At 43.8% G+C, this 13631-nt stretch overlaps 2 protein-coding genes across 3 annotated transcripts in view; one reads left to right on the forward strand and one right to left on the reverse strand.

Moving 5' to 3' along the window:
- Positions 1-13631, forward strand: part of FAM227B (family with sequence similarity 227 member B) — a 200951-nt gene that overhangs the window by 184866 nt on the left and 2454 nt on the right. The window lies entirely within an intron of this gene.
- Positions 1-13631, reverse strand: part of GALK2 (galactokinase 2) — a 72908-nt gene that overhangs the window by 17158 nt on the left and 42119 nt on the right. For both annotated transcript variants that reach the window (XM_044979822.1, XM_044979821.1), the window contains 3 exons: positions 10296-10394; positions 7116-7268; positions 95-305 (listed from right to left, as the gene is read on the reverse strand). In XM_044979822.1, coding sequence (XP_044835757.1) covers positions 95-305; positions 7116-7268; positions 10296-10394 — 463 coding nt within the window. The remainder of the gene's footprint in view (positions 1-94; positions 306-7115; positions 7269-10295; positions 10395-13631) is intronic.

Consider the following 13631-nt stretch of genomic DNA (forward strand, 5'->3'; position numbering starts at 1 on the left):
TGGCAAGATCTCCATGTCCTTTATTTATAAGCACACAGACATTTTACATAATACAAGCTTTTTTAAATGAAAAACACCATCTGATTACACTCACCATCTTGCGTGTTTTGACTGAGGATCTGAGTGCGGAGCTCCTCAAGGCTAATTCCCAGGCATGTACAAATTTCCTCTACACTGTAAGGCTCAGGGTGAAATACCTCCTCGACAATGGTCAGCATTTCCTTCAGGCTAACTCCTAGCTTGGCCTGCACATCTTGGAGCTTCAGCATTTTTTTCCATTCTAGGCCTTTTGACTTTGAGAGAAGCTACAATGTGAAAAACAGACAATGCCACGCATTGTAGTTGGAAATGGACATGAAATATTTCATAAAGCACACAGATCTTAAAACTGATTTTTTTCAGCAAAAGCCATCAAGCCATCTATCCTTACACAGCAACTAGCAAATATGTTTATACACAGATACAGTTACAGAACAGGAAGATTTCTGTCAACCACAGCCCAGAAAAATGAAGCATTTTTCTTAAAACACTAGCCAAAAGCTCTTATTGATACTACATATGTCCAGTCAAATCAATGATCCCTCCTTTTCCACACAGGCTACTCCCTCCAACTATTACTCACTCGATAAAGCCAATTTCAGGCATTTATTCATACACAGTCTCCAGTACAATAGCACTGGAAATCCCAGAACGACTTCCTATGTTATTTGTCTTTGATCTAATATTGACAGCTCAGCCTGATAAATCCAACTATCAGAGGCTGTTATAATCTTAACTTCCTTAGAAGAGCCCTGGAGAGACGAATGACATGGTAAGGTTGGTGCTGGACCCTTAAATGCAAACTTGCTAGTATACAGTATTTTTTATAATTACAACACTCTATTAACATTCATTTTACAAGGGAGCCTCAGCCTGACCAGTACAATGACGATTTTTCTTGACGCATTCAAACAGGAGTTTATGTCATATTAAACCGAGAATGCGTTCTGCTCTCAAGTGTGCTTATTGAGTGGGGCCAGGATTTTCTCCATCATGGTCTCTTTTTCTTTTCAATAAATATTGGTTTTAAGTTTGTTTGAAAGCATTAAGGCCTCAATTCAGCAAATCATCTCTTTCCAGCAAAGCACTTCAGTGGGGTTAACTTTCAGGTTAGTGGGATTGTGTAATTGAGGCCTATAGGAGAGCTGTGACTTTTCCAAGACCTGGTGGATACTTTTTCACACACAGATTTCTGCGGTCAGTTATAGCAGGATACTGGTTGTTTGCACCATGTGTGAGCTGCTGCCCAGCTACTTGCTGCAGCTTCTCACTGTCCTGCTTCTCCTCAAGCATTATTCTATACGGGCCTTTTCAGTTTTTGCTCTATTGCAGTATACAAAAAATTAACTATTTTTGGTGCCCTCTAGTGCCTTTCCAAGGTTGATGTGGTGCATTCTAGAGCAGGAAAACAGGTCACATGAAATCCTAACCACATGACTCTGCAGCCATTTAAAATACAGACATGTACGTTCACAGCCACAGAAAGGACCAGCATTGGCTAGTGGCTAAAGCAGGGGCCTGAGAGTAAGGAAGTGACCTGGCTCTGGCACTGTTTCTGAGATGCTGGAGCAGTCACCTATGGCCTGGTTTCAAAGATGCTGAGCGCCCAGAGCTCCACAACATTAATCTGCATATATCTCAGTTTCCTCACCCAGACAATGGGAGTGTTATGGGGTATACAAAGCCTGCACTAGACAGGAAGGGGTTAAGGAGCACCAACGGACTCAGGCAGCCCCACCCCATCACACCTGTGAAGTATGGTGGACTTGGAGGAGGAGCTTCAGAAGGGAGGAGCCCAGCTCACAGGGCTCTAGCCTTGGGAGGTAGACAGACCTCTCATCTCAGCTCCCAGAGAGGAGCAAAGCAGTGAGCCCAGCTGCCTCAGCTTTCCTATGAGTGTGGAGCAGTAGTACAGTTGGCTGGAGGGCCCTTATGGACCGGGGGTGGGTGGGTACCGCTCTTTATTTCCGTTAGTTTAGTTTTCTTTCCTTTGTCATGTTGGGAGCTGTCCCCAGGGTAGTCCCTGCTGACTATGTGAGCTCCCTGAGGAGAAGGTGGACTGATGTAGGAGGTAGTTTAGGAGAGAAGCAAGAGGCCTGACAAAGCAAAATCCAGGGTAGAGGGAAGGCCTGGGCTCTCCTACAGTCTCACTGAGGAGGCTAGCATAAGGAGACCCCAGGCAGAAGGGCTGGAAGCACTAGTAGCCTGACCCTGGCCTGATGATCTAATGCGAAGTTGTGGTAACTGCTGAGTTACCCTCTGGTTTACTGGTGTAAATGGATGATGCTAAACATGAAGCAGCTGGAAGTCCAAGTCACAAGATGAATGTCTGGTAAGCGGAGATACGGAGAGAAAAATCCTACAATGCTACATCCAGCCAGAAGGCAGGGCGCCAGCTGGTGAGTCACTGTCGCAGTGGGTAATGTTTCCTTCACATATTTAACTTTTAACTTTAATCTTTCATATCTTTAATAGTTGTCTGTAAAAGTGATTTGAGATCTTCAGCTCAAAGGTACTGAAGAAATGTATATTATATTACACTAATGATCAGCATCTTGTAGCCCTCATTACTTGAAATTAAACAGGTGTAATCACTTAGAAAAACCAACACAATGCTTTCTATTATCTGAATAAATAATGCACTGTATTATTAGTAATTTATGCCACTGGTGCATTACCACATCCTTCCCAATTCCTTGAAGAGAGAGGCTGCATTTGAAATGAGCTTGCTATTTAGATACTCTACAGACTAAACACACTGAACAGAAACTGATCACTGCAAAACATTTAGTAGCTGGTATTTTTGTGATCATTCTAAACTTAGGACAACAAAGTTTCTGCCCATTTTTAAAGAAAAAATCCCACCCCATTAACTCAAGATACAACCGACATCAGACCCAGAAAAGAAATAGGAAAAAAACCATCTATTGAATTGACAAGAATACTGACCCCAGAGTTCAGTGTTTCCTGACAGTAATTGATCAGATGGAGTAAGGACCTGAGGCATCTTCAAGCTACTTCTTAACTGCCAGGATACATCCTCTTCTTCTGGCCCTTACTGCTCAATGTTACAGTCTCCCTGGAACACTATAAATGTATGGCCATCTGTCGTATTCTATGATGACATCACAACGTCTTGTGTGTGTTTGTCCTGTAGCTGTCTGAGCCAATCTGTAAGGGGCGAGGTCACAAACACATGTCCTACAGAAATGTGTAGGCACCCACTGAATACCTGGCATGACACTTGGCCCTTTTTTTCCCAATCACTTTTTCACATCTGTTTTTTTCTCAAAGTGTTTGCAACATTTATTGATAGTTGTTCTACATTCGGCTCTGACCTTGGCTCTATCTTCAAAGTGATCAATATTTATGCCGCATGAGTTGAGATTCTGCTTAAGGGTGTCTTTGGACTGTCTACATTGGCTGCTCTTCCTGCTCTTTCCAAGTTTCATGTAAGGATGAAAGGACTCTTTTTCAGGAGTCTATCACCACCCATTCCAATAACATGACCTGTCCATTTCTAAGCTTACACTATAAGTAAATGTGAAAAGAAAGTATATCCCAGTCAATGATGGGACAAATACACACAATGATTCATAGTGAGTATTGGTATACTTAGCCTTCCATAAGAATAATACTATCCTAGTACTTTGCAGTCCTATAGTACTATCTGAGGTCTTTCAGTACTTCACAAACATTAACTGATTAAACTTTACAGCACCCATTAAGGTAGATAGGTAAGCAGGCATTATTAATACCATTTTACAGATAAACAGAGTAACCTGAAGTATAGAACAAAGGAGTAGAGGCCTAAATTTTTGCTAACACTGAGTATCCATCCTGTGACATCTGTGGTGTAACTTTCAGAGGCAGGGGCACCTCCAGGCATTCTGGACCAAAGTTTCTTCTCCAATAAAACTCCTGCCCAGAATAAGGAAACAAAACAGAGTCACCCACAGAGAGTGGTTCCCAAGCGTAGCAGCTGCTGAGCCCAGCACAGGAGATCCCAGGCGTCACTACTAAGCCCAGTAAAGTCATCCCTGCTGCAGTTGCTGGCCCCATCAAGTCTGCGCCACATTCAGCTCCTGTTTTCCAGTCTGACCCATATAGGTGCAGTGTCATTTTCCATTCCTGAGCTTCCCTGTAGAGGAAGGAGCAAGCAATGTTGTTCTGCCCCAACCAATGGTACGCAATGCATATATGGCTGTGAGGCCATTGTTCAGAGGTGTTTAGCAACCATTGACTTCAGTTGCAGTTGTGACTATGCTCAGCTCCTCTGAAAGTCAGGCCCTAGCTGTCCCAAACAGGGCACACATTACTGGAGTACTAGGCCTAACGCTAGAAGTCTGAAAATCTCTCCCATTTTTTAAGAATGTCTGAAACAGAAATTCAGTATCTAGCAGGTTGGGGGTTTTTTATGATAAAGTCAACAGTTCAATTAAATATGGTTCTGTCTTCTTTTATTTGTTGGAAGTAGATGTTTGACCTCCATTGTACACAAAAGAATAAGAGTCAAATGATGCCTTGGCCAAACCTAACCTATTGCAGGGCACCATGAGAATGGATTAAATAGTGTCTGGGTTGAAGACTATGGTTAACAACTTTGCTCCTCTGGCACAATGGAACTCCCTACAATAACGGTAAAGATAATCTGTGCAGGAGATAACTTTCTCATGGGCTGGCCCAAAACTTTGTGGAATGAACTCCCACAAAAACTAAGAACCATCACAAACCTCACCTACCATCTGTTCTAAATATAAGTTGCATTTCTTTGGCCTTGCCTTCTCTTTAACAAACATAGCTCTGGAGAAAGAAGAAGGAAAGACAGCATGTATTGAGAAAGGTAATCAAGGATTCATTATATCCTATGCCAACCAAAGCAATTAGGAATATGTTATGCTGGTATTTCTACCCACGTGTAAATGTCTGCAAGGGGAAGAGTAAGGAAAATGAGATTAGAGCTACAGGAACGAAGGACAAATACTACCATCTAGACATCCATCAATAAGAATGACCTAAAAAGCTGTGTTGTGAGGCCTAAGATGCTGTTTCATACATCTATTAGCTTATTAGTTCTGCTGTGTTAATAGTACCTAAAAGACAACCCTCCCTTCCCTCATCTGCCCACCTTCACCCTTCTATGACCTGCTCCTAAAAGAAACAGGTTTTTTCTGTCTCAACAAATTTTTTATTGTGCATGCAACTATCCATCTGGGCAACATATGCTTAAAAGTGGGCAGATGTGAATTGTTTCCTTAAAATTGCACAGCTGTGAAAGGTACTTTTTCAGGCATCGTGTCATCTCTAACAGGTGGTGTAACATCCATCTTTTCCTCTTTAGTTTGCAACATAGAGCAACTAATCAAAGTAATTTTAAAAGCTGGTGCAATTCACCTACTTTGCTTTATGAAACAACCCTTAAGAAGGTCTTACAAATGGTCTATTAAAATCGGGGATATGAAGATTCCTGGACTCTTATTTGAATTAGCTTCCAAAAGAAACAAGGACAACCCAAGTTAGTTGAGGAGTTATTTAATTACCCCAAGTGCAAGGTTTGTCATTCCTGCCAGGAGCCAGTCACAGAGAGGTCCTAACCCTGATTGCACTGAAGTCAATGAGAATCAATGGCAAAAGAAACTGACCATGATCACTGGCATTATCACATATCTCTTAAATACACACACAACACGGTACTTTCCAAGCTACAACCTTAGTATGATTCCAACTATCAGTCCATACAGGATGCTTAAAAAGTTTCACTGAGCATTAGATTCTCTTTTGGAAAGTTACACCAACAGCCATAATAAGGTATGTGTTCACTCAGGTTCAGTGGGCTCCTTTCCTCGTACAGCTTGCAGAGGGATGAGTATGAGGTTTTATATCCCTTCCAAACCTCTTTTTCAGCATTAATTGTTACAACTCTGGCTATTCTTCTTATCCCTACAAATGTCCCATACCCTCTTTGAATCTCCCTTAGCTGTTGGCTTCAACAACATTCAGTGGCAATAAGTTCCACAGTGTAATTATGTAAAGTCTCAGCTGAATTCTCTGATCCAAATTTTACTCACTCACAGCAATATAAACTGGGAGTACATCCTTTGAATCAACCGGGCTACTCCACACTTATGCCAGTGTAACTGAGAAAAGAATAGTCCCCTTTATTTCTATGACCGACTGAATCCAAAGCTCAAATCTGAGTATTCCCAAACACTGGGGCTTTTTCAATCCAGATCCAAATTTGAACTTTCCCAAGACTTGGAGTGCTCAGATTCAAACTATTTTAGAGACAGGTTCAAGCTGTGAATTGGCATCCCAGTCCACATCAAGCTCCACAGTTTGGGTTCAGGCCCATCTCTACGCTCAATACAAGTACACCTCTACCTCAATATAACACTGTCCTCGGGAGCCAAAAAATCTTACCGCGTTATAGGTGAAACCGCGTTATATCGAACTTGATTTGATCCACTGGACTGCGCAGCCTCCCCCCCCCCCCGCCCCGGAGCACTGCTTTACCGTGTTATATCCGAATTCGTGTTATATCGGGTGGCGTTATAACGGGGTAGAGGTGTATCTGTTTCTAATCAACACTTCCAATAGCATTTGAATGTTTCTATATTATATCCTTGGTTACTGCTTTCTGCTTATCCCAGAAAATCCACATCTATTACTGTAAATACAGAACTGCCATGGGAATCCATTTGTTTTTCTCCACTGCCTTTTCATTATCAGGGTTTAATTAGAAGCCCTCTACTCGCATTAACTGAGAATATTTTTGCTGAAAAGGAATTAATTTGTTCTCTCCATACATGCCTAATAACCAATAAACTCAATAGTGCTAAACCACAGACCCTACAACAAACAATAAGGGTCTGATCCCAGATGCCTCACACTTCCATTGAACTCCGTGGGAGTTTGCCTTGCAACAGGGTAGAAGGGTCTGGCCCTGAGAAGATAAAAATGTCAGTTAGAGCAGCACCTGACCTGGTGTTAAAGTAAAGCTGTGACTGGTCAGGGGTGGAGGAAAGCACATACTTGGATGAAGGTTTCATTAGAGTTTGACAAAAGCCATACAGTACCTTTGTAGCCAGACGACACTCCATCACCCTAATATTGTAATGAGAAGTTGCTGCTTTATTCATTTCGACACAACTGTTAGCAATAACAAAAGCTGCTCCACTTGGAAGTCTCACATCAGTTGCCCTCAGAGGACTGAACTCTATCAGCTTGGCCTGTTAAAAGAAAAATGAATGGTCAGTTTTAATTTACTAGCAACCAGCAATGGAGTTAGCTCAATAAATCAAATGCATTTACCTTTGCAAACTTTTTTTCCTCTCAAGAACCCACAGATGGTTAATCAAGGAAATTGACATGAAACAGTGAGAAAAGCTATTTAGCCCCAATGGTCAAGTTACAAGAAAACCTGAAGCCTTCCTGGGAGCTGGAATTTATGGCTTCTCCATTAAATGTCCTTGTGTTTTCAGAGTTTCACAGAACCTATTTGTAGGCAACACTTTTCAAAATAACTTCATTTTAAGAAGATGCCAGATGGCATTTGGGAAACTGAAATCCAGCTGGGGTGGGCGTGGCAACACCAGAGCATGGGGGTAGTAAGAACTGAACCCTAAATGTGAGAGCGGGGCCCAAACACAGCCTTGTATCTGAACACCCCACGGCCACCATTCCAGGGTGTTCTAAGTCTTGATCCAGGTCTAGCCCCAGTAATTACAAAGTATATATTTAATCAGTGGCTACAATTCAGTAAAACCCCCAGACTGCTCTCCCTGAGGGAGCCTGCAATGCAAATCAAAGGGCTAGAAAAGTAGGCAGCCAGGTCATTTTGATACAGCACATTCAGGCTCCAATCCTACAGAGTGTTGTGAGGGAGAGAGCTTTCGTACCTGCAGGGCCCCCATCAGAACCAGCAATCTGCCCAGGCATTGCAGGATCAGGGTGATATTGTGCAAAATGACTCTCCTCAAAACTAGAAGGCTTCACACACTTTTTGTTGCTTTTGTAGACTGAGCTTGCGGCGCACACCAGGGGCTTCTTGCCTCCCTCCATTATAACCCACAAGGTCCCCATGTGCCACCCTCCCATCCCCCTCTAGTTCAGGTACTTCCTGCAACACTCCACATCCCTCCTGCCTGGGGCGCTGTGTGTACCCCATTCCCCTCTGCTCCCCTACCAGGGTCCCCTAGTCTCCCCCTCATGCCTCGTGTTCTGTGTACACCCCACTCCACCCTCCCACCATGGCAGGGGGTCTGTGTCCCCTCCCCCCGCCCCTGTCCCCATTTCCCTTGTGACTGTTTCTGTTTTATCCTACCGGTGTTTCAAAATCCCTTTCTTACCGGATACAGGCGCTTGTGCTTCCCGATTGGGGCTGGGGGGCACTAATGACATAAAGACCACATAGGTATCAGGGAGACAGTGTCACAGCCCAACTGTCACCAAAAGCAGTAGGGTTCTGCCCATCGATGCCTAGAACAGTCCCTGAAATTTTGGAACTGCTTGGCTCTGGGTTGAAAAGTTATTGCCTTGCAGACAGACAGAGAAATGCCAGCAAGTAGGGTGTAGGGCCTCGCTTCACTCAGCCAGTTACTGCCTCACTTTCCCCAGCAATAGAACTGGAATAAAATATTTCCCTGTCTCACAGGCCTGTGGTGAGGTATAAAATGGGTAGAGCATTTTGTGCCCTTTGGGTGAACTGGGCTATAAATCCCAGTAACTAAATCCTGCAGGCTGTGATGTCATGAAGAGATTACATGCACACCTAGCTCTTCCTTTTCACTGGGGTAGGTGGTATATTGCACACTTTGTCAGGGATCCGCTCAGAGCAGACTGCAGCTCCACAGAGCAGGGACCTGGTGCTGGTTTTGGCACCCTGCATTTACTGCATGGGTCCATGAACAGCCATGGTGCTAACCAAACAACAGGTGGCCACATGCCAATCTGCTTCCAAGCCATGTATTTAGAGTCCCCATCATTGTCTTAACCCATTGGGCTTATGCATTATTTTGCAAATATCAAGGGAGAGACTTGCTTCCATTTAAATGCCCTCTCACCCTGCGTACATACCCCTTACGGTGCTCACCACTTTCTGAGTAAGAAAACCCTTACCACTTTTGAACCATATAAAACATTTCCACTTAGAGAAAGCCAAGGTGATTGTATGTCAAGAAAATGTGTAACTTCTTTCAGCACTGGTGCAGCTGCACAGGTGCTACAAAAGGTATAAGCTGTTGTGTAGATTGGACGTAGGCCCAGAAAAGTGGCAATGTTTGGGCGGTCAGAATGCACTCATGGTGGACTTGAGAATATCCAATGTATTCAAAGGATGAGCACATTTCGCATATAAGTGGCAAATAAGAGAAAACGCCATGATATGGAGCTAAGCCCCTATTACATGCTGTGGAGAGATACAGTCACCAAGTAAAATGGTAAGCATTTTACAACGGATGGCCAATGTAAAGGTTTCTCATGAATGCTGCATTCATTTCAATAAACATATTTTTGTGAGTTTTAGGTTTGATGGCCCAAAGCCACACACACCTTTTTAGACAGTAGGCAGATCCCACTGTCAACGGTATTTTTGCAGCACTTGTGTATGGCAGTGCCCATTCATTGGTTTCTCATGCTTAAGAAAGATACCTTCAACACCTTAACCCAACCCTAGCATTTTATGAAAACAAAGTCTGAAAAATTTGTGTAATTCCCCATTCTAGTTATGAGCAGGGATTTGGAGCAATCAAATTTTTTAATTGCTCCGCTCCGGCTCCGCTCCAGCTCCGGGCATAAAACCGACTGGTCTGCGCTCCAGCTCCAGGCTCCGCTCTAAAGCCCTGGTTATGAGCGAAACTGGCAGCTTTACTAGAATGGGTCTGTCACTAGAAGATCCAATAAAGAATTCTTGTGATAACTAGAGGATACCAGCCATTTAGAGTTCATAATGTAGGAATTACTCCAGGTTCAGTGGTGCATCAGCTGACCAACAGCGAGTGTATTACTCCTCTTTCATATCCCTTCCTCTCCCATATAGCCTTTCTAGTCTCTTTCATCTCTCACTCTCATCTTCTTAGTCCTACAAGGCTCTCATGTTCTGAATAGTGGTATTTCTTATACAGTGAGGCTCATATATACTCACATCTTCCTTTGTGCATAATCTGTGCCTGTATTGTTTTGCCCAGTTATTGGTTTCCTGTATCTTTAATACGTACAGTTGTAATGTGTTGCTAGTTTACACTAAAAGAGCCACGTACAGTTCCTTCTTCTGCAAGGAATGATATGGACTGGTCCATGCCTCCTCCCTCCGTGCCAATGTACCGTTCGCTCTTGGTGCAAATTTCTGCAAGTTCCACCTAAGGAAACATTGGAAGTAAAGCTTGAGTCAAGATAAAGGATGCAGCACATACATTGCTTACACTGACAGACTGCAGAGGACAGTGAGATACCTCTGAGATCACCCTTCCCCACACATTCCTTACCGATAGACTAAGCTTTGGATGCCATGCAAGTCTGACCCATTCTCACTGTAAAATGGTATCACCATATAGTCTTTCTCCTTTTGCTTTGAACCATACCAGGATCTCCCTGACTCCACTATAGCCACTGGCACTGGACACTTATCAGAGTCTCCATTCTAGCACCACTCCTCCTTCCATTCCCTTCCCCCCACCCCCATCCCATTTCCACACCTGTGTCTGAAATTGTGCTTCAGCACTGACTGAATACAAAGTATGCTCCCTGGTAATGTACGTAATCCAGATAATTCACCTTACTACTTGTCATGTGTCGGTTTCATAACTAGACGTTACCGATTGAAGCTGAACTCATGAGATTTATGACTTTGCAGAGTTTCCCCAGTTAGGGACCTGATCCTCCAGTGCTCACATAGGCAAAACTCCAAATGATATCAATGGGACTTTAGCCTTAGTAAAGAATGCATGATCAGGCCCCTACAATAAATCATCTGGGGTCTGGCTCTGACATTCTTACCCTGAGACTGCCTTACCTGGCAAGTGGCACCACTGCCCATCTCAGAGGCATAGTTCCTTCTGGGTGCTGCCCTGTGCGCAGGGCATGTGGCAATGCCACAATCTAGCCCTTAGAGATGTATGATGATCTCGTTTTACAAACCAAAAACAAACAAATGGTTAAAGGGCCAAACTCTGCCCTTGAATGTGTGTGTGGCTCCCACTGAAGTCAATGGGAGCACTGTGTGTGCATCCAATCCCAGATATCGGCCCAGTGGATTTTGGTCGGCTGTGTATAGTAGGACTGTTCAGGAGTCTGTTAATGTCTTAACTTTCTTAAAGTAAGTAAATAAATATGGGACTTCCCAGTGCCAGTCTGTCAGTGGCTCCTCTCCATTCCCTAGGGACCATGCGTTCCACTCTCTGACATGACACCCTAATCTAGAATTTCTATAACCTGTAAATACCAGAGTGTTTGTGTGAGGCTTCATCAATGTCTTAGCAGTTTTTGACACCTGCAGATGAAATGGTACTTTAGAAGGGGAGAGTATTCATGTTATCACTGCTGTAAAAGACACTTCACAGCAAAGACATTGAAGCCAGCCCCTGAGGAGCCTCGTGGAATGCTCTAAGAACATTTTATAACAATGGGTAAAGGGGAAAGCATGCGTGGCTGTACCAGCTCATCCCATCAAGCACAGGGTAGTCGGCATCATAGGCACAACAGGGAAGAAAGGAAAAGAAAAAAGAATGTAGCAACGCAGCAGCATGATCTTCAAACCAGGAGCAAAGTCAGATTCAGATCCCCCAGCAGGGACCTGAAACAAGATAACCACCAGAGTAGGGACATTAACCAGCTGTCCCACACAACTGTAAAAGGTAGCAGATAAAGGCAGGAAATCACCACACATTGAGGGAGGTATGTGTGCCTGCCTGCTCATTCACTCAATTTACATAAAGCCACTGGAAACAGACAAAGCTGTAAAGTGTGTGCTCAGAGCTATGCAATCAGACTGAGTGGCTTGCAAATGCACTAAAGGTTGATTTACTTGGCCCATAGTGCTACTTATGTAAAACGCTCAATAAACTTCAGGTTGATAAGGAGCTGTCAAAAAACCATTACCAAACTACTCTAAAACTGAGCAGATAGGAGCCCTTTGAGGCAAACATCAAGGAGAGTTCAGATTGTCCTCAGAGCACCATATTGGTGCCATAGTGTAAACAGACCCACTTACACCAATCTAAAGACAAAGGGGTCTGCTTTCCTATGGATGCACAGGATCTTATAGGGGTAATTGATCACTAATGGGAATCAGACAGCTAAATCCCCTGCACAGCAAATAGAAAATGGCCAGGTCACAAGCAAAGTTTTAACTGTTGTCCCTTCATACATTTGAAAGATGAACAACAAATAGGGATTGTGCCTCCTTTGCTTCTTGATGAAGTATAAAAACAAAAAGGCCACACACATAGAGGTGTTCCTTGTTGCTTAATTTTTTTTTTAACCTTAAATGTATATCAGGAATGTCAAGCCTTAACCGAAGTCCATGTTCTCTCCCCCCCGCACCACCACCACCAAAAATAAGAAATAATTTGTGAATGAAACCTTACCATGTAACAGTCCACACAACATTAACGATGCCCCTTTTCCTCTTAAAATAACCAATGAAGTATTTGCATAGTAAAAAAGACACACCCACACTGGCATACGCAGGCACGCATGCACACACACAATGCAGCTTGTAGGTGCTCACTCTTCTCTGCAGCTGGAACAGTCTATATACTCAAACCTCCATGTGCTCCCCATCACCAGGGTGAGCCACACCGCTATACTGCGCCCTCCCTCCTCCTCTCCCAAGGCAGTGATACCTCCTCACTTGTTTTTGCAGCTACTTGTAAGGAATACTGGACTGGGGTCCGAGCAATGCATCAGCTGGGCAGCATTGGAAATCTCTCCACAGTTTAGATGCACGCAACCATCCCATTTGAAAATCTGATGTATGTGTAAGATCTGCTTGTGCCCTGAAATATCCAGGTTCGGATTTGCGCACACATGTTTCTAATAATGTTGCCTAAAATGCAGCTCTTGAGGTGCTCGTGCTGTATATTTTGCTCTCAGGCATGGAAGCCAGAGAAATGATTGTTTCATTTGCAGATTTTGGGAGGAAGCATAGCAAAACTCAGACTGGACAATTCTCCCTTTGCTTTGTCTGGGTACAAGTCATATCGCGCTCTGCACAGATCCTCTACCAGTCAACTTTGTGAGCCTAAGGTTGTTTACACTTTAAAAAAAGGGAGGGAGGGGGGAGGCTTGCAGCTGTGGACTGTTAACAATTAGCACACTGCCACCCCCGTCCCTTCACTGGGTCTTGCTTTGCCCTAGCCTGCCAGCTGTCCAGCTGCGTGTGCTGGGCACACAGCACTGCTGGAGCCTTGAGCAACCGTTTTTTTCTTTTTTAAACTCAGCAAGGCATGGCAGGACCACCAAGTAGGACCTGGCAGGGGTTGAAGAACCCTCTCCAAAAGACAGCCCCAGGCATCCCTGAAAGACTTGGTTCCTAATTTAAACAGGCTCAGGCCTACACAGACTGGCATTCTACTAGTAGTAGCAGAGGGATGGGA

The sequence above is a fragment of the Mauremys mutica genome, chromosome 11 (assembly GCF_020497125.1).
Source record: "Mauremys mutica isolate MM-2020 ecotype Southern chromosome 11, ASM2049712v1, whole genome shotgun sequence".
Lineage (NCBI taxonomy): Eukaryota > Metazoa > Chordata > Testudines > Geoemydidae > Mauremys > Mauremys mutica.